The sequence below is a fragment of the Bemisia tabaci genome, chromosome 1 (assembly GCF_918797505.1).
Source record: "Bemisia tabaci chromosome 1, PGI_BMITA_v3".
Classification (NCBI taxonomy): domain Eukaryota; kingdom Metazoa; phylum Arthropoda; class Insecta; order Hemiptera; family Aleyrodidae; genus Bemisia; species Bemisia tabaci.
In genome coordinates, this window is record NC_092793.1 from 43,499,053 (window position 1) to 43,521,496 (window position 22,444).

The window sequence follows — 22,444 nt, forward strand, 5'->3', positions numbered from 1 at the left end:
TGGGACAGGATGGAACGGGACAAGATGGAACGGGACAGGATGGAATAAGCTGTTTTTTAAGCTTATCTCTAACAGTAAAGACAATTTTGGTGTTTTTTTTCACAGAATATTTAGTAGCACGTCCTAGAGGATCGGAATAAGAGAAAATTTTCCCTTACGCACACTTCAAAAGTATTTTACGAGCTGATATTAGTGAGTGTGTATGCTTGACGCCCTGTTAGTTATCGTGTATAGCATTCTGTTTGGCATCGTTAATGGCGTTAATCTTGCACAAAAATTTGCGAATTTCAGAATTTTTGCCATCCACGACGTGTGAAATATTCAATCAAAACAAAAAAAGTCGTTTTTGAAAAAACCTCAACGTTACGGCAATCATTTAGAGCTTATTACATCGTTGCCATGTCTCTCCTGACAGTTACTGACTGTTGCTCGGGACAATGATTCTAGCGCGTGAAAAAGTTATTGATGGAGCAAAAAATAAATTGACATATTTTTTTTCTCAAATTCAAAAGCATTACCTATCATCTCCGATAAAGTTTTCTTAAATAATTACTCTAGTTATGCTGCAACATCGATTTAAAGTCAAGAACCAGGCACGGGGGACACGCAAATTTGGGACAAATGTAGGCAATTTGCACATTCAAAGTTCTCCTAAATTTTTATTTCAGTCCAAATAAAGTGGGAAATAGCATGTAATAGTCAACAGTAGTGTGGAAAATGAGAAAAAAATTTGATCTGCCCATGTTTCTCAGATTATGACGATTAAAACAGCTCGGGACACTAAATTAGACGCTTATTTGAACTCACCCACCTACCTACATCTCTATGATATGTGCAGATGTTAGTGATTCGGAAAAATTCAGAATTAAAACAGGAGGTTTTAGTTTGTGAAATTGCGAGAGTTACTGTTTCTCCCTGGCATGACGAAAATTTCTTTATCTCTTAATTATTTTTCTGTTTTTAATTTCCCTCTTCCCCTATTTCTTCACACCTCATTAATTTGCTGTTCCAATTTGATCATAACCCCCTAAGGTCGAAGCAAAACATCAGAGCATCCTCTGAAGGAAAGACAAAAGGCTGAACTGACAGCATGAGACAAGGTCAAGGTCAAGGTCAACAAATTCTTTTTTCATCATGTATATGTTCGTCTGTAAAATCGGTACGGCTCTGTGTTCTAACTTGGCGTTAGGAGAAGCATCCTGAAGGGATTTAATTCCGTGGGAAACCATCCTATACTTGTATTGTATCTTATTCTTCTTCCAATCTCTGAGATTAGAGAATAGATACCGATGTTTCTATGAAATATTTATGCCATCCAGGTCTTGCTCTATATATGTCGCAGGCAAATAGTGAAATCAGGCATTTTGTCAAATGCCTAGGCAGATAGTCAAATTTTAACGGTCTATACAAAATTTTGCGAATTCATGGCAAAGAGCTCACCACTTTTCACTATTTTTGGAAAAATAACTCATCAAATACCTGTGAATCACTTCTTATATTTTGAAATGTTAAAATTCTAAAAATTCTGTATTTTATGACATGTTGCAAATTTCAAGATAAGTGCCTGTTCAGGAGCTAAAACCCGTTTAAAATACTATTGTAAGATACCAATTTTTACTGAGAATTTTTTCTTGCAGGAGCAATGAATTATTTTGTCTGAAATTAGGAAAAGAATCAGAATTTCAATCTAAGTTAGAACATTTCACTGTTTGCCTAGGCATGTGACAAAATGCCTGATTTTACTGTTTGCCTGCGACATATAGATCTCGTGAACCTAGCAGTATAAGTTTATTCCTGAAGTTCATTCGTTTTATATGCCATTAGGCCTTGTTTCGACGACGCAACTGTTGAAGGAAGGAAGTGTCTCAAAAATGTTTCACGTATAAGAGAAATTTTCAGGGTCAGAAACCTGGAACCTCAACAGTTGTTTACCTTCGTATTTTGAATTGATAAACGCTGGTTACACGTCAAGCGGGAGTTTATTGCGGGTGTTTCATTTCGGAGCGGTTACCTAATACTTAGAAATATTTGTATACATTTCAGTATTAATTTTATATTTTCGTTTATAGCATATCACTACCTACAGCAAGAAAATAAAATTTTATCGAATATGTTTTCTTTTTATCCATATCTGTGTTATGTTATTGTTTTTTGTTTTGTACCTGGTCGAAAAAACGCAAAATATTCACCTTTCGTTCATAATTGGACCGAGTTTAACAGAAAGGAACCAACCCACATAAAATTGAAACTCAGAAAAAGAGGTTCGAAATTTTATTCCTCCATTAGGCTCAATGTAGAAAATAAACTTTAACCCCTCTCAACACAGCCTACTTCTTTTTTCTCGACTTAGAGATTTTGGCAGGAGAGTGTATATGACGAGTAGAACTCAAAAACATTCTTAACTCAATTTTTTCGAAAACGTGGGTTGGTTCCTTTCTGATGAACTCGGTCCAATTATCAGTTCAGTTGCCTCAATTGACATCGTTTAACCTAAAAAAATTAATGTTGTTCAAATATTCCCGCCTAAAAGTTCCAGGAACACATGCTCGTGCGTCGAGACAGGGAACTTCGGTTGGTGCAACAAACTCGTAACAGTTGCACCTGATTCCGTCGACAGTTGCGCCGTCGAGACAAGGCCTTAGTTATTGCTGCTTTAGTGCAATGCATACGTTCAGTCAAATTGAAAGCACCCCCCTCCCCCCTTTTTTTTGAAGTTGTTAACTGGTTCTGTTAGTTGGTGGTGAAGTGGTGGGCTTGAAAAGAGAACTAGAAAGCCATTTTCACTTTGAAACACGTTTATTCATCTAAGGTGACACACAGCCATCTGATATAAAATATCACAAAAGAGGACACGCAATACAACGTTCAGACCGCCGCGATGAGCACCCGCTCGCGAATGAGAGTTGTCGTTGATGGCTGGTGAGCCACCGATAACCCCAACACCTCCCTTTTATAATAAAAAAGTTCCTTTTTTCCACCCTTACCCTAAAAAGAAAATACAGTGCAGCCAGTAAGGCATTTTATCAGTAATAAGCCATCGGAGCATTGATACATACAGATAAACCATTGGGGCATTAATAAAGCACGCTAGCCATTGGGGCATCATTAAGGTGATTCGATGGACGTCATATTTTGTGTCGGAACGGCATGCGATATATCGCATCAATTGGTCCCATCTCTTCAGCTACTCGTCATTATTCTCCAATTTTGAGATGGCAATTCTGTTGTCAGGAGACTAAAGCACTCACTTACCAATTTTAACAAAGAAATTCAACCTAATAAAGGCGTGGTTTTTCCAGAGAGAAAACATCGCATTCGAGTGCAGTTTCCACATCAGTATCGAATGCTATGTTTTTTCTCTGATAAAACCACGCCTTTTTTACGTTGAATTTCTTTGTTAAAATTGGTAAGTGGGTGCTTTAGTCTCCTGACAACAGAATTGCAATCTCAAAATTGGAAAAGAATAACGAGTAGCTGGAAAAATGGAAACAATTAATGCGATACATCGCATGCCGTTCTGACACAAAATATGGCGTCCATCGAATCATCTTAAAGCACACTAGCCATTGGGGCATTAATAATCAGCACACTCGCCATTGGGGCATTAACAAAGCACACTAGCCATTGGGCCATTAATAACAATTACATTACCTATAAGACACGATAAGCAATGAAGAACAGACGTCTTAATGAACAGAAAGCAGCAGAAGCCTTCATGAACAAGTAGCCGTGACACATCAATGAACACCGAGCCGCAAAGGCATTAATTAATTTAGAGCCGAAGAGGCATTACTCGCAAATAAGCTTTCATGAAGCCATGATTGATGAAAGACACCATTTTTTGCTAAAATTTAACACATTGTTTTAAGATCAAACTAGCTGCTCCGGGCGCCCTCCACAGCTAGCAATGGTGGTGCAGTAGCTAAATTGGAATCGGAGCAATTAGTTGAATCTATTTAATAATGATGAATAAAATGTCTGTAACAATACGTGTTGATAGCAATACGCAATACTGCAGTTAATAAGTGAATAAGTCAGGGTCAGTCAAGCCGCAGAGAATAAGGTGCCAGAATATCAAGAAGCTGTGAAGCGGAGCGCGGAGCAGCCGAGGGATTGCAAAAGAATGTGGGTCTGGGTAGCAAGTGACGAACGACGATGCGACCCGAACCTCCTTCTTTGAGGTTGGTGGGAGGAGAGCTATGCGAAATAAAACGGAGATAGCCGAAAGAGCGCGGCGGGAGGGGTGGCTGAGACCGTAGAGGGGGGGGGGGGGTACCTAGGGACGGGCAAGCAGGTAGCGGCCGGACGACCGCTCGAAACAGCTGAACTTTACTCGTCGATAAAAGTAAGAAAATTTGAGAAAACCGAGAAAACAATTACAGCCTGCAAATCTACAGATCAGAAGCTTTCATTAAAAAAAAAAAAAAAAAAAAAAAAAAAAAAAAAAAAGCATGCAAATCGGCTCGGTGGTTCTCTCAAAGTTAATGTCCAAAGATTCGGACCTCCGTTTTAATACATTGGAGAAAATTTCGAAAAATCGAAAAACAAATTACAGCCTGAAAATCTACAGCTCAGGGGCTTTCATTTAAAAAAAAGATCAGGCAAATCGGTCCGGTGGTTCGCTCAAAGTTACCTAACGCCCAAAGATTCGGAACTTTGCATTTTAATATACACATATCGACGGTGTAAGTCGGCAATCACATAACTCGGTTTGCGACGTCGCAGACTTCCTGTCATACTTTATTTTTTAAACGGAAAACTACTCAATGGCAATTCTTTAAATCTGTCATGATTTTTCTTCTCTATGCGAAGAAAATTCTGCAAAAACTTAAAGAAATAATGTCAATTTTTTTCTCCTTTAAAATAATGATAGATAGGCGGAGATTTTCAGACACCGCAAACGAGTTAGGTATGTGATTGCCGACTTACACCGTCGATATAGGATACTAGAAGGCCCCCCCCCCCTTCTTTTTTTGACGTTGTTAACTGGTTCAGCTTCAAAATCACCAGGGACTGAAAGAGGGTTACCTAATCAAAAATGCAGCCCTCCCCCTCCTTGGGTCCAATCCGAAGTTTGATGTGTTGCTCCCTCTAAAAAGGCACAATTTTTTCGGCAATGGCAAGCATGAAAGTCACTTTCCCGGCGCGCTATAGTGTTGCTGAGTAAAAAACGCGAAATTTCCATAGCTGCCGCCTACAAACTGAGCTATGAAATTACGGTTGGGAGGAACTTTTTTTTGAAAAACGCACACTTTAAAGATGTGTTCATATGTGTAATGCACCCTTGATTTGAACATGCATCATTCCTATTTTTTCGATTTATCAATGTGTTAATTTATACAGATGCGCAAATCTCTCTACAAGGCTCTATTTTAATTTGAATGAGAATCTGTTGAGTCAATAGTGCGTTTCATCTCTGCATCCATTAACAGATTTCATCTCACATGGAAATGATTTGCGTGCGAGTTGTGACCATTTTTGTAACGCCTCTTAGGAGCGACGACACTTGTTAAGTTTGGGTATTTAGGAATTTTAGTCTCCAAAAACAGTTCGTGAATGCTTTTAGATTTCCTCTTTAATTTTTGATGCTGAATCCGAATTTCAACCGTTGAGTAAAAAAATTTTTGTTCAAAAGTTGCCAAATTTGGCAAAAATGGCCTAAAATCAGGATTTCACACGGTTTATGGCCCGTTAACGTGCCAAGGGTTGATCTGGAGACAAAATTGGTTATTTTCAAAGTTAATGCTCGTGAAGTTTTCAAAAAAATTACTACTGAGTTTTCTGATAAATGCTTCAAAAGTGCTGAAAGCGGCAAATTAAAGAAAAGTTCACCGAATTGTTTCAAGTTTTTCCCATGAAAACACAAATACTTCACACTAACTCATCTTTTTGAAAAATGAAGGTAAACCTATGTTCATTAGAATTTGCTCAGTTTTTGGATAGGTATTATGCAATAAAAACCCATTTTATAACAATAACATCCTAATTTAAGAAAAAAAAAAAAAAAAAAAAAAAAAAAAAAAAAAAAAAAAAAAAATTAATACAAAATTAGATTTAAATTTTTTCTCATAAATTCTTAAGTATGCCTCTAATTTGAATTTCTAAAATTTGCTGTCTACAACGTTTCTTTTTCATTTTCCTGATTGTCCAGAGATTTTGGCCGCAAACTCTTGCAACATATCTAAAGTGACCTGAAAATACTTTCGCATCTCATTCTACCTAAATTGTTTCGTTCACTTCTTCAAAATATTCAGAGTAAATTCCTGCCTGCAGTTTGATAATCTGCACTTTTCAAACATTTGTTTTTCAAGATTCATGTAATAATCTTATCATTATTCCCTTATGGGCCGATTTGATTTAACAGGAGGATTGAGGTCTCCAACTTTTAATAAAAGAATTTCTTGAAACTATAAAAACCAATAATTTTCTGAAGCCATATATATCCCTTAATGAGAATATATTAAGGTTTTGTTCCATAGTGAAAAGAGTTTCAGGGTTAGAAACCCGCGTTTAGTTGTTCACTTGTTCACCTTATCACTTTGTCTTTCTTTTCATGATTTTAACTTTTACGCATAAGAAAAAGCAAATATCTCTTTGTTGAGATGGGCAGTATTATAATAGGAAATGCTAGAAATATCCTTTGGTTCACCAGATGAAGAGTTTCGGGTGATGGAACGTAACTTTCCGAGGTTTTTGAGGTACCTATTTATCTTTTATTTTGTTCATCGTATGAATAAAAAAAATTTCTGAAAACATAATCGACGTGAATTCTTGTTAGATACACTCTTGAGTGTCACAGAAAAATTCCCTCATTTTTTCTTTATTAATGAAGTCAACAAAAAGTGCAGAAATAAAAGGTGTCACCAGAAAGGATTCTTTCATGAATTTCGGATGAAAATTGACCACCTTGGGTCTCCATACACGGTGTTTTAACAGTCCAACTTCCTCTCCTCTAACTTTTGAACCATTCGAGGTACCAAAACGAAACTTTGGGAATGTTCTTGCCTCAAAGGGAACCATCTTCTGAGGGGCTCAAAATTTTGACCCCTCCCTCAGGGGGAGGGTAGGGGACTGTGGCAGCCCCCTAATGTTTTTTTTCAAATGGTAACCATACCTTGTGATACTTCATTGGAAAGACCATTAAAATCTAAGAATTCCGGCGGAAACTTCAAATCAATATCTTAATTTTTGAGCGAGTTATGATCGGTCAGAGATCAAAGACCTATTTTCAATAAATCATAACTCCGGTACAAATTATCGTAGAAAAAATATACAACGCGGAAATTTACCAAATTATAAGCACTTTTAAGTGAAAGTCTTAGGAACCACTTCAAAGTAATTTTAAGGGGGGTTTCGGACTCCCAAATACGTCAGTTCCAAAGTCATACGATTTTCCCGCGAAATGAGACGATTCTCTCTGACTGCCTCAACATTTTCTCGTCAAGTTCAAAATTAGCTCAACGTTTACGTTCTCAAGTTCCCAAATACCGAGCAAAGTTAAAAAAAAAAAAAAAAAAAAAAAAAAAAAAAAAAAACTTTAATGTGATTAAATTTGATCGGTTAAATTTCGTTTTTTTTTTTTTAACTTTGTCCGGTATTTGGGGATTTGAGAACGTAAATGTTGAACTAATTTTGAACTTGACGAGATAAGGTTGAGGCAGTCAGAGAGAATCGTCTCATTCCGCGGGAAAATCGTATGACTTGGGAACTGACGTATTTGGGAGTCCGAACCCTCCCTTAAAATTACTTTGAAGTGGTTCTTACGACTTGTACTTAAAAGTGCTTATAATTTGGTAAATTTCCGCGTTTTACATATTTTCTACGATAATTTGAACGGGAGTTATAATTCATTAAAAATTGGTGAAGTTTGGCCTTTGACCGATCATAAGATATTAATATGAAGTTTCCACCGAAATTCTTAGACTTTAATGCTCTTTCCAATAGCTATCACGAGACTGGGATTACCCTTTGAAAAAAAAAAATTGGGGGCTACCCTAGTCCCCCAGCTTTCCCCTGAGGAGGGGGCCAAAATTTTGAGCCCCTCAGAAGATGGACCCTTGGAAATAAAAACATTCCCAAAGTTTCGTTTTGGTATCCTGAACGGTTCAAAAGTTAGAAGAAGGGGGGGGGAGCGGGACTTTTCGAATACCCTGTATTCTCATTTAAAATTTTATTGACCAATTGGAGTTCTATACGCGCGTATTTCAGCACTAAATATCGCCACCATGGCTTGTATCGCACCTGTAGGTAATGTATTTGCGGACCTCCTCTCCCTCCCCTAAAGAGCGACACATATATATTTTTTAGTTTTGCTGTTGGTTAAATAGTTATATCCCTGTGGGGCCTACAGACCATAATATAGACACATTGAAATGAGAAAGGTGTTTTAGGTGATAAATTTGGAATGATTTAGATTGAGGGATGGGTTAGAGAGAGAAAAGGGGATTCTGGGAATTGTTAGAGGAGCTAAACTATCACCATCTTCACACCTTAAGGCTCGTTAAGGTGACTTCCTAACCCAAAGAGACTGAGCCCTAGAAAACCAGCATAGGGACTTTTTGGGAGGGAATGTTTGGGAGTTGGATGATTGTATGATGAAAAAGTGAAAAGAGAGTTCGGATGTTTGTGAGGCGTAAGCCTAAATAGTCCTCTGCGGCTGATTCTTAAGTGTGGGAGGATTTTTTCATGGCAGAATGTTATTAATTTTGAAGGTATTAATTATTGCTTTTTATATTTCTAGATGTTGGTCTAAAAGAATGTATTGGACGTTATAGGGAGAGACTAACTTAAATGTAGCTAAAGTGTCAATCAGTTGTTTTCTATTTTTTAATTTATTACATTGAAACATGATATGGTTCAAGTCACATTCCAAGCCACAGTTGCAGAGATTGTTAGGGGCTCGTTTTAGTCTCTGAAGGTGGAAGGGGAAATGGTCATGTCCAATTCGTAGTCAAATAAGATTTTTCAAGTCTTTTCGTGGCCAAGGACTTTTATAGAACCAAGCCATACCAAGCTTTCTTTGGAATTCGAGGAAGGATGAATTTTAGTTTCTGGCCTTTTCGCGTACAAGAGACCCAGTCGTGCTTCCATTCATTATTTATAAGACTCTTTCTCATAGATAATAGTTGGGAGTATGTAAAATAATTTCCAATGCTATTTGCCGATGGCAGGATCTTCGTTATTTTTCAAGTCTTTTCGCGGCCAGTAAGGACTTTCATAGAACCAAGCTTTCTTTGGAATTCGAGGAAGGATGAATTTTAGTTTCTGGCTTTTTCACGTACAACAGAACCAGTCATGCTTCCATTCATTATTTATAAGACTCTTTCTCATAGGTAATAGTTGGGAGTAGATAATACAATTTCCAATGCTATTTGCCAATGGCAGGATCTTAGTCAATTGGTCGCTACTTTTTCGTAATCTGGAATTCCAACGGCTGGGAATCCAGAGAAGATTAGGTAATGTTAAGATTCTTATTGTCATAGTGTTTGATTTTAAATGTCATTGATCAAGGGGGACAGGTCGGTCGCTCGTTATTGATTAGGTTTGAGAGGACGCTATGGGAATCGGAACAAATTAGCACATTTTGAAAGTTTGATCTGATGATGTAATTATAGCTTGAAAAATTGCAAAATCTTTATGATGAAAGTGACCGTATGAAAGTGAGTTAGTTTAAAAGAGTTAAAGGAATTATTAATTAGAAAAGCGGATGTTACCTACATATTCAGGGGTTTTGGCTCCATCAGCTGTATAGCATTGGGTATAGTTGTTATATTGGTTGAATAATTGGAATTTAAATTCTGCTTGAATAATACCTGGATCTACTGTTTTGACGTTGTCTAGAGAAAGGAAGTTTATATTGGGTTTAAAGAATTGTATTTTAGGATTTTTGATTATAAGTTACACAGTGGGTAATAAGATTTTGAGTATTCTTGGTTCGAATTCTTTTAGGTCAAGCAATCTACATACATATGGAGAGAAGGAGGTTTCATTGGACCAGTAGGTGCTATTATTGGGACACGTATTTGATAAAGGGTCCCACATATTTAATGTCGTTTTGGTGACACTTTTAGTCCCCTGTGAAAGAAGTTACGTTTACGTTATGTTACGTTACGTGATATATTTCTCGTGCAAATATAAATGGAACCAAGAGCAAAGTAAGAGAGGTTATTTTACCTTGCCATGCGGATCTATTAGAAATTAGAGCTACTCTGATAATAAAATGAAATTATACAGTTTGAGGAGCGTCACCATAATTACACTGAATAAGTATGACACTCGATTTATCAGCCAATAAACTCACTTTTAGCAAGTACCTAATACAACATGAATCCGATTAAACTGAGCTGTTCCTTGTTTGTTAAGATTCACTCTACAGACGTAAACCAAAAAAAAAAAAAAAACCACATACATGGTACCTGCTGGACACGGAGGCGAAGAGCGGAGCGTCACCAGAATTACGTGAAACACAGTTACACGTCTTCCAGCTCACCTTGCGCGAGTCTATTTAAAGGAATGTACTTATGATTGACTTTATACCAAAGTTGAGGATAAAACCGAGTTAAAATATCGTCTTCGATAAGTCTCAAGTGATGGCGAGTGCATTTTATCCGATTGGAAAGTTAGAAAAGGACCCTGGTCAGGTATACACGTCACCAGGGGTTACATCTCAAACTTCTCCCTTGGATAAAAATTGGACTGAGATCAGTTAAGAGTCTGACGAATTTTTCCCCGTTTCCTGCCGCCACGTAGAGAAAAGAAACAAAAAGAAATTTTTTGAAAAACAAAAATTGATGAAAGGACGACAGAGTTATGTGGATTCTCCCATTAAATAAAATCAGCCCTTATGATGATTTCCAGCAGAATTATTCTTTTTGCTAATATTCTCAGTACTTTCCCTTAAAGAGGCTTAAATAGCCTTCTTAGATAAATTAATGAAAGCTTCCTGGTTTTATAAAAAAAAATTTAATGGATCTGAGTCTTCTGGTTTGGTGCTTATAGTCCGCTCAATGAAAAATGGCATCTGAGGTGCTGGGGCTGGTTGGAGTCTGGACCGGTCAACTACCCTTGCCCCTGAGCCGCCAATATTCGTGGTGCGAACTATAATCGACCATTATGCAAAATCAATCTGGAAAAAGTTTACAACATTCTTCAGTTCTGACAATGATGCAATAAAATAAAAATCACGAACTTTTCTATTTTATAGACAACTTATCTTTTCGACTTCTTACTCATGAATACATTCTTACTACATTCAAGATTTGATTTACTTAAAGTTAATAAGTAGAAAAGTGGTAAAAAAAGAAAGAAAAAAAGGTTAAGACATGGGAACTGTTTTATTGATAACTGTTATACCTAAAAATAATAATAATAAAGACCAACCCGGCACGCGCTGGTGTGCAGTAGTCAAATGAACAATAATAATGATAACCTTATGGCTCTGTCCGGGGTAGGGCGTCTCACTTTGAGGGTCACCTCCGAATTTTGATGATGGTACCCTCTAAATCGTTGACCCCACTTATAAAAATAAGATTGCACTACAGAAAAAAATTTTTAAGGGTTGCGCACGGCCAAAAACCACCCCCCCCCCCCCCCCGCAGAATAGGGCAAAATGCAGAATTTTGCCCATTTTGACGACTTTTTTAACAACATTGTAATTGAGCTAGAGCTCTGAAAATTTCACAGTAAGAGCATATGTTAGGACAATTTATAGAAAATTTTTTGTTTATGTCATCATGCGTTTCTACTTTTTTGCTATAGATCCTCAAAATCGGCTAGAAACGCGAGAATTTCAAGATTTTGTATTTTTGTCTTATAACGATTTTTTCAGCTGACAAAGTTAAATTAAACATGGAACGTACCATTAATTGCATCTTGATACTCATTATGACCAAAATTCATACTTCACTTTATTAACCCCCCCCCCCCCTTATTTTTAACCGTAAATTCAGCGTTTCTAAGTCGCAATAAGTGCATGGGATTTTTCTTCTTTTTCCCATTAAAGATTATATTTTTTCATATTCTTACATTTTAAATGTCGACGTAATGTTTCATTAAAGTGATACTTACTTATGAAAAATGGGAGAGCATGATGTGGACTTTTTTAAAAAAAAATATTAAATTGTATTTCTGAAAATTTCTGCATTTTGCCCTACTCGGGGGGGGGGGGGTGGTTTTTGGCCGTGCGCAACCCTTAAAAATTTTTTTCTGTGGTGCAATTTTATTTTTATAAGTGGGGTCAACGATTTAGAGGGCACCATCATCAAAATTCGGAGGTGACCCTCAAAGTGGGACACCCTAGGGGCTTAACCCACTTTCGAATCGTGTTAGGGGAGAAAATCTGGGGTTTTCCTTACGTCTTGCGAGAGAAGAAATCCACAAGGTCAGTCACTTACTGTATATGGATGACATTAAGATCTATGCCTCCAAGAGAGACCATCTTAGACAGCTCTTTGGTATCGTGGAAGGAGGAAGTGAGGATGTTTGTATGGCATTTGAAGTACAAAAGTGCAAAACGCTTCATGTTGAGAAAGGCATCATTGCTGAGGAGGAAGGTATTGTTACCAACACCAAAAATGTTATTGGAACGCTTTCTGCTGATGAACTTTATAAGTACTTAGGTATGCTGCAAAACCTAGGCATCAAGAAAGATAAAGTTACAGAATGCGTCACCACCTTGTTCGTCAGTCGTCTGAACGCGGTGCTAAAGACCTCTCCATATTCCAAGAACATGACCAAAGCAATCAACACTTATGTTATAGCCACTCTTTCTCCTCGTTAGATATTGTCCCTTGGTCAGACACAGAGGTGGAAGGTCTGAACAGGACCATACTTGCGAGAGGCATGTCATGGTCAGATTTGTATGCTCTTTTTCGCGCTCTTGCACGTGGTGTTATCCGTTTTTCCAAATATCATCTACCAAAAAAGTCATTGCGAAGCGAAGAACTGGGGTCCAGGGGCACTCCCCGGCTAGGCGTGTCAGCTCGCAAAGTGAGCTAATCACGGCTAGTTAAATATACAGCGTGTCCAGAAGTTAACGTACTTAACTTTCAGGATCGATTTTTCAGCTCAAAATATAACTATTTTTTATACACATATGCCCGAAAACGCCTCATAAGTGAGCTATGCGCTTCCGAAGTTGCCATTTTTCTTCTTTCAAATTGATGCAACTCCTCGTTATTTTGTCGTAAGTCGCTGAAACTTGGTGTAGGGGGGTATTTTTTAGCGCACGGTTGATTTTTCGTGTTTTCAAGGACGTGCGTCTTCGGGAAATGACGTAACGAGCGCGATAACTTTTTTGGTAGTTGATATTTGGAAAAACGGATTACACCACATGAAAGAGCGCGATAAATCAGGGCCTGAAAGTACTGCACGAAATTTTCCAGAAACGCGTCATGTCGGCGCAACAGAGCTTCGAAAAAGTTTCATATTTTCGAAGCCCCTTGCTGCGTAGGCAATTTTTTCTGCAAGGGCTGTTAGAAAATTGCCTACGGAGCAAGGGGCTTTGAAAATCTCGAAGCTATCGCGACGGATTCATCCTTCAGAGTTTTGAAGCCCCTTCCTCCGTAGGCAATTTTCTTATCGTCCCTGCAGTAAAAATTGCCTACTCAGGAAGGAGCTTCAAAAATCTGAAACTTATTCGAAGCTCTGTTGCGCCGAAATGACGCGTTTATGTAAAGTTTTGGGACATCAGTGATTTTGGAGATGTGAATACATATAGGAATTTTAGTAGTTATGAATTTGATTCATATATAATTTTTAATCTGGTGCGATTATTAGAAGTTGATAACTGTTTTGTTATCCCCCTGGCTTAAAAGTTCGCCTTCTAGTTTCATCTGTAAATGTTGTTCTTTCTTGAACTGTTCCTGCATTTGGAGTAAAAGTTGAAGCGAGTCTAAGTAAAATTGAAGTAAAAGTTTAAGTAATAACTTATGAAGCGATTTCGGGCATATGTGTATTGGAAAAAATAGTCATATTTTGAGCCGAAAAATCGATCCTGAAAGTTGAGTACGTTAACTTCTGGACACGCTGTATATTTAACTAGCCGTGATTAGCTCACTTTGCGCGCTGACACGCCTAGCCGGGGAGTGCCCCTTGACCCCAGTTCTTTGCTTCGCGAAGAACTTGCGACTAGCTCCGCGAGCCGCCACCGCCCCACGCCCCCACATAGTTGTTAATATTGGTGAGAACACAACATCTTCGTCTTCATCTTCTTTTTTACCAAGTTTTACAAAAATTGAAGTTCCAGAAGCGGGGACCGCATTATGTAGCGCGGCCGCCATCTTGGATTTTGAAATGTTGGAAATCCGACCAAAAATTGACTCATTGAAAAGTACCCCCTGATACCGAATTTCACGAAAATCGATCGAAGTGAAGCCAAGGCAGGATATTAGGCCACATCTGCCATCTTGGATTTTAAAATTGTTGTAATCAGACCGAAAACTCTGCTTTCCTATTGAAAAATACCCTCTGATACCGAGTTTCACGAAAATCGATCGAACAGGAGCCGACTTAGCATCTTAGGCCACGGCCACCATCTTGGTTTTGAAATTTTGACCAAAAATTCGAGTTTCCCGTCGGAATATACCCCATGATACCGAGTTTCACGAAAATCGATCGAACAGGAGCCGACATAGCATATTAGGCCACGGCCGCCATCTTGGATTTGGAAATTTTGAAAATTTGACCAAAAATTCGAGTTTTCCGTCGAAAAATACCATCGGATACTTGAAATTCCGTCTAAAATACTGTGACGTCAAGCGACAGGATTGAACCTGTTCGGCGCGGTGCGCGTGAAGAACCTCGTATCTCCAATGCATTACTATACGGAGAAACAACTTTCCGCTCCTGCGGGCGTCCTCGGCAACGTGTTGTAATCGGAATCATTTTGATCAACTCCTCACGAAAATTGCTAAGCATGTATGTATCAAGTTTAAAGGAAATCGCTAGGGCCAATTTTTCTCTAAGGGGGGGGGGGGCAGAGTAAGCCAGTACGGCGGCGTTATATAGAGTAATATTGGGACTTTACCATCTGTACCGACAAGACCATCCCGCACAATAGGCCTGATTTGGTCCTTCTGGGTGAGAAGCAGAGCATTGTGCACCTAATGGATATCTCAGTCCTTGCTGATGCCAACGGAGATGCAAAGTATAGGGATAAGATCGAAAAGTATCTACCCTTAGCAACTGAAATACAGCGACTGTGGAAGCTTAAAGAAGTAATTATAGTACCATTTACAATATTTGTCACAGGGATCTCTGCATTCTTTCCTAAAACATCTGAAGCAGCTCCACCTAAGTGAAAACGTTCACACCCAAAGCCCTACTTACATTTTAATTCAATTTCTGGAAGACAATGTTAAATAAAAACTGTAATAGCTTAGTTAGGAAATGATCACAGTAATTTTCGTTGCGTAAAGTAACATGAATCAGAATGCTTAAATTCGTGCCATGTATACTGGTCCATTGAGAAAATAACTTAATCTCAGTGGGATGAGAGAGGAAACTTCTTCTTTTAATCATCAATTTCCGGACTAACACCGAAAAAAAAGATGTTAAAAAAATAAGTGACAACTCTAGAATGTTGTCATTAAAACTCTGGTGTTAACCCTTTGTTGCATGAGCTAATCGTTGATTTTGGACAGAAAATCTACATTGTGCAGTATTTTTTCGACAATAGTGTCAGTTGGAATGGATCTTTGTAGTTTCTTTTAAAGTTGGGAGATCAGACTTATAATGCTCCCAAAAAATCATTTCTTGCTTTAATTCAATTTAATACCCCAGCATAGAAATTGAGCTGAAAACCAATTGTTGCTTTCATGCAACGTCATGCAATAAAGGATTAAAGTAACATTCTAGAATGTAAAGGTAAGATCCTAGGATGTTACTTTAACACCAGCATGTTAATGACAACATCCAAGAACTGACGCACATTTTTTTAAAATCTGTGGTGTTACTACAGCAACCCATGTTTTTATTTGATGAAGTCTTTTATTTTCTCAGATATTTGTCATACCTTAATAGATCCAACTACTTTCCAGGTTTCCCATATCCTAGAAACCCATGCTTCCAGAAAAATAAAATATTATTGCAGATTATGGAACTCTCCTTATTTGCCGGATCATCTTAATCTATTTTCAAAAACTGTGTTGACTTGACACAATTTTGGTAATATCGAGGGGAGAGTGTAATACTAATTCCAATGTGAACTAAGAACACTAACAAATATGTTAAGTAATACATAATTTCAAACATTTTAAATTCTTTCTTCCTGATATTTTGATAATGAGTATGCTGGTTTTACCACTGGTAAATGATTTTGCCATTCATGACTCATATTTCATTATTTTGAGGGATAAGGTCGTTATTTTGAGGTTTAAATGTTAATAAATTACAAGACAAGAATACATAAGAATCGTCAATGCATGTTTGTTTCCACCAACTACTTTACGTCCTAGAACAATCTTCGTCAATCTGCAAATAGGGAAATGTTTCATGAAACGTTACTGCGAAATTATTTCAAAAGAGCTATTGATATTATTTCTTTCCACCTTTCCGTTTACATTTTGTGAAACGTTTAAAATTTTGTTTAAAACTTGGACTGAGACGTTTTCTTCAACACTTCAGTGATAACTGCGCAGACCCTTCCTCGCATTAGGTTCATCCTCTTTAGAGCAGGATGCAACTTTAGGGGTAGCTCTTCAGAGTTAACTTGAGCACAGTTCAAACTTTAGTAAAAGTTGTTTATTGATTCAAATTATTAAAAAATTAATTTGTAACACTTATTCAAGTATACAGTGCACTCTGTAAAATGTTCCTTTGGTAACTTCATCTCCACTGACAGCAATGAGTTACTTGCACCTTTGAACTCATTGATGTAAAAGGAGTTTTATTTTCAGAATTACTCTGTAGCAGGATGAACTTATTTTGCTTTAATGCGTCCACTTAATGAAGAGTAGAACAGAATGAGTGAGTCAATGGGAAATAAAAGGAGATAAAATAATGATGGCTCAAGTTGGGGGGTGCATAACTTCGATTGCCACGTTGTATACTTCCGCTCAATTTATTTCTTCAAAAGAAATGGAAATTACAGATTTTCTTGAATTATTTTCTTCCCTCATTCAATTCAATCAGATTCACAGAAAATTTCAAGGAGTTATATTGCTTAGTTTTTTCTTAAAAAATTGAATGTGGTCCGAGATTTTGAGACACTGCCACGCAGATACCCATTTTTCAACTTCACACATCGATAAAGATTTTTGGAGGGTTCTTAGGAGTTAATTCTTCAGAAATTACTAGATTCAGCCAAAATTTGCAGCACTGTGATATTTTACTGGAGCAGAAATAATAGTAAATTTTTGATTATTTACATTCGCTTGCTGGTACTAGGTCACAGGAAGTCATCACTTAAAGTTTCATTTAATCGTCGGACTAGTGGGAATGGTTTATTACTGCAGGTACCATCATAATCATCTAAATTCAATGCCCAGACCATGATGCCGCCTAGACCATTCTCTGTTACATAGCTCGCCTGCAACAAATATAAGAGAAGGGAACAGTTGGTAAACATTGGATTGAACAAATTACTCAGGTACTTAGTACCTACGCACCAGTGAACTAAGTTTAGTGAAGAGAACTTTGGTGTAATAAAAGTTAGCAAAACTAAGCAACCTCTTCTTAAGAATAAAAATACTTTGATTTGTAAAGTATTGTTTTGGGCCTTTTCCGGCCCCACCTGGATTTTGCTCAATGTTTCATATTTTCGAAGTACTGGTCGTAGGTAGACTTTATGCCAAATATTTTACCGAACGGAGCCCATGCAAAGGTGCAACAACGCCTTAAACCCAGAATCTTGGCATCGAAAAATAATTATTTTCGTCGACTTTTTCGACTGTTATCACTCTCTCAGCAGATGATTCAAATGTATTTTTTTGCGTACTTTTTGTTTCTGGCCTTTTTAAAGGCCTCCGATAAATTTTAAGGGGCCTTATGGCCCATTGTTGCCATTTTCGGCCCACTTTTAGGGGTTTTTTTCAATTTTACTCACGCAAAAATCAATTCAAACTAAGAACCGTGTACGTTTTTGAAAAGTACGCAAAAAAATGAATAAAAAATGTTCAGTACAACTTTTTTCTACGTTGCCAAATTTTCGATAAAAATCGTCCCAAAGAGACAAAAATGGCAAAGATTCGATAAATTGCCACGGTAAAACATTTGGCATAAAGTCTACCTACGACTAGTGCTTTGAAAATATGAAACATTCAGCAAAATCTAGGTGGGGCCGGAAAAGGCCCAACACGATACTCCTCCTTTAAACATTTTTAATTTCTCAAATGCATCTTAGTTTCACTCCAGTGGCGCGGCGTGACCCTATCCAAGAGGTGTTAACTAGGAGCATCAACCGAAGATGGCGTAGCCGGGGGGTTTACCGCCCAGCCCGAGGCGGGGTCGGAAATTTTTTTGAAAAAGTTTAGGCCTCCACGTCACAATGTATACCATTTACAGAGATAACTGTGTCAAAAAAATGAATATATTTCTTTATTTTTATTTTATTTTGGTTACAAAACTGATTTCACTTAACCTAATTTCGTTGATTCAGAGAAAGGTGACGTGACTACTTTATTACACCTTCATACAGGTAAAGGTATAGGGTGACTGCGGCAAAATCTTTCTGCAGAGAAAGAATTGCAACATTTTGCAATTGTGGATTAGGAAACATGCCACTGTAAGGTAATTACATCCAAGTCTCTCGAGTAGCGGATATACTTAGCGCAACTGTGGGTGGGTGTGAGAGATGCGGACCGCCGCGCCGCCCCACCCGCAAGCGGGAGAGCCGATGGCGTGATGACAACTCCTCGACACACTTGACGGATTGGCATAGGAGAAATCCCGAGGTTCGCTGTCACCTCAGAACCACTCGTGTAGGAAAAGGCTGGAGTGATCAGCGGCTCTTTTTTCTCGGCCTCCCTTTCTCTCTAAAATGTGTTCAAGGCTTTGAGCTTTGGAGCAATCTGCAGCGCTGCGGCACATTTTGGTATTTGACCGATAAACCTGGCCAAAAATCAAATTTCAGAACTGGTTTTTCTGAAAGCTAATGAAATATTAGCAAATCTACACTGTTTTTTTACCTCAGAAAACATGTACGAGGGTTGTCCCAAAAGAAACCGGACTTTTGTCACAGAAGGCGAACCGAGCGTCGTAATGAAGTTTTCTTGGGATTGTTTGAAAGCTGATAAGCTACTGAAGATGTTGGTTTTTACAGAATGCAAAAATTCGTCTTGGTAAGGAAACTACACGCTGTATCACGATAATGCACCTGCCCATGCATCCCTCCAAATTCGCGAATTTTGTGCAAAGAATGCCATGAATGTCCTCCCTTATCCCCCTTATTCATCTGACCTGGCTCCGTGTGATTTTCCTTATTTCCACGACTTAAATCTACCTTGAAAGGTCGACGTTTTCAAACCATTCCGGAAATTCAAGAGAGCACCTTGAAGGAATTGCGATCATTCAAACCTGAGGATTTCCAACAGTGTTTCTCCCTATTGAAGAAACGGTGGCAAAAATGCATCGATAAAGCTGGCGAGTATTTTGAAGGGGGTAGGTGATGACTTGGTAAGCTGCTTAAAATGTTAATTTCCTTTTTTTTAAGCATTTGAAGAAGAGAACAACGAAGTTTTCAACTTAAGACCAGGGGTTTTTTAAGTTGTATCTATATTTTTCTTGAAATAAAGACAAAAATCGCAACTCGAGTTTGACTTTCCTTTATTCCAAAGCGTGCAGTTTCCTTACCAAGACGAATTTATGCATTCTGTAAAAACAAGTATCTTTAGTAGCTTATCAGCTTTCAAACTTGCCCAAGAAAACTGCATTACAACGCTCGGTTCGCCTTCTATGACAAAAGTCCGGTTTCTTTTGGGACAGCCCTCGTATGAGCTATTTTTCAGGTGACTGGATCTCCTGAGCAGAGCAGGGGTCGAGAGGGTTCTCAAGAGCGAACGCCGATTTTCAGGATTTTATTGGCATCGCCTCCTCGCTCAAGAGTAGAGAGGCCTTTGTTTCGAATGCCCTCCTCATTCACGAACCCAAACCCTTTTGTCCGGCGCCCGCTCCGAGTTCCCGATACCTGAGGCATATTGCAGCGAAAGCGATACCGATCCCAGAACTCGATTGATTAGCCGTCAAATTCGGTAAAGTTCGAAGAGGCGAAGCCAATGACGCTCTTATTCATATCTGATCTTAGGAGGCAATTGAAGAACACCAGTTAATTCCCGCTTAATTCCCTCTCATCGCTCAGTGGTCGGGCGCCGCGCCGCGCTGGGCTACGCATCCTGCTTAACGGTCCACGTTGAGTCATCCTCCTTGTCCATCCCCCACCCTCGGTTCCTTTGCTTCCTTCAGGCTGCACCAGATCGTCTGAATGCACTGCCAGTCGAGCACAGTTCGTTGACACGCAAGTAAGATGAGGGTGAAAACGACGAAACACCCCGAACGGTTAGTTTTTTCCTCATGTCATTTCCTTGACATGTTTCGCTCGGTAACCAATCATTTCAGTTAATTGTCCACCCAAGCCGCGGCAATTTCTCCTTATGAAATATTGTTATCACACGTTTCCATTAATTTTTCTTCGCCCCCCCCCCCTCCTCTGGGTTTTGACTGATTCTCCATCCCTTTCCCCTAATATCAATATTAAACGCATCGAACTATGAACTATGATACTCATGTTCTTAAAATTGAACGCAACTATGCAATTCGAATAAGTCAGAAACTTGCTTCAAATTTCCGTCCTTGCTGTGTGTAGGGACACATTTGATCCACCGGTTTTTAATATTTTTCATTGATTTTTTTCCTTTTTATCACCTATTTATTTTTCTCTCAATCTTTCATTAATTTATTTCCTGCTATTCCAACTGAGTGTTTTTTAATATTTTTTTAATTTCATTTATTCCTTTTTATTATGTTTGCTTACAATCCTACAAGTGGGGGAAAGGGAGGACAGGGATCACAATTAGACGAAAGTCACCAATCTCAACTGAAAAAACTGATTTTCGGCAAGGGAGTAATTTTCTCCTCATTACTCCACAGCTTGCACTTAAGAAATCGGGCATAAAATTTCATATCTCCAGCAATTATTATACCTCAAGTCAATTTCAGTCCTTCAGCGCTTGGATTTCACTTTCCAGAATATGTAATCGAAAGCCCAAAGTAAAGCCTCGAAACTCAGGGGCTATAAAGGTTGTTAAGATATTTTGAATAAACTGGAACACTTCTGGTGACGAGACATTAATTTCAGTGGCAATGAAAGAACGCAATTTCTGAGTTATGGATTGGTTCCATAAACGCCAACCATTAGACGGTAAACTCCTTACCAGTACATTCATTTAATTCCTCTGAAAAATATGAAGGTGGAAAAACTATGGAGACTTAATTTTCTGTTCAAAATGACCACAGAGGCCTTGAACAAGGCAACTTCGGGGTGATCTTTCCTTCCCTCTTAATTCTACAATCAATGACTGTGGTAAAGAACGTTTCCAAATTTTTTAATTGATTAATTTCACTTCTTCTCAGAGTATTTTGGCCATTTTTTTTATGAAAAACGTGAGACATAGTGCCTTCGTAACTCTCTGATTAATAAAAATATACTAACAGAGTCGCACAGCATGAATTAGGTATCGTGGCTAACGTGACGGCTTTGTTGCCCAGAGCGGTCTTCCACTCGAAGCCTGATGGAAAATTTGTTTAATTATGAGTAGGTACATTGAAAAAGCATAGTATCGCAAAAGTCGCGAATGTCTTCAGCACTTAAAATACTTTGATCACATTTGTCCTATTTATTAATCGGTAACTTACAGATATACCTACTTATAATTATATATATTTCTCATCAGGATTGCAAGCTGAATCCGAATCCGTTGAAATAGAAGAATATTTTACAAACGTTAAAGAAGTTGGTCGGCAAATTATCCTTTGCCAGTAGGAGGCCTTTGTTATTAACACATGTCTGACTGCTATCACGTTTGGCCCACGTTTCGATCAGTAACTTACTGATACAACTACTTATAATTATATATATTTCTCATCAGGATTGCGAGCTGAATCCGAATCCGTTAAATAAATAAGATTATTTAAACTATAAAAAAATTGGTCGGCACATTTTCAGCGGCTAGTAGGTAGAGGGTGTCATTAACACAGATTCGGCCGACGGAGAGAAACCCAAAGTATGCACAATGGGAACAATCGCGCGTCGCGGCCGGTCGAGGGCCAGCAGACCGGCGCGGCGCGGCGGGAAGATCCGGCGTTGCTACTCGAAGAAGCGCCCCGGGACCGTTTAGTGGCTAAACCAAGAAGCAGGAGTTTTCTGAAATTTGCTCTGCCATACTGATTGTATGGACTTGCTTTTCACAAATTTTCGGATTTTTACCACCATTAGAGGCTGCTCAAAAAGTTC

General features: G+C 38.4%; 1 protein-coding gene across 3 annotated transcripts in view; it reads right to left on the reverse strand.

The window, feature by feature from the left end:
• Positions 1-17,011: 17,011 nt before the first annotated feature.
• Positions 17,012-22,444, reverse strand: part of LOC109040596 (chitinase-3-like protein 2) — a 70,644-nt gene continuing 65,211 nt past the window's right edge. Inside the window, exon 8 of one of the 3 annotated variants that reach the window (XM_019056579.2) lies at positions 17,012-17,527. In XM_019056579.2, the coding sequence (XP_018912124.1) occupies positions 17,387-17,527 (141 nt within the window). In that variant the 3' untranslated portion in view covers positions 17,012-17,386. Of the gene's footprint in view, positions 17,528-18,714; positions 19,048-22,444 lie in introns of those variants that run through there. The other 2 variants (XM_072301327.1, XM_019056578.2) reach the window with 2 other exon arrangements.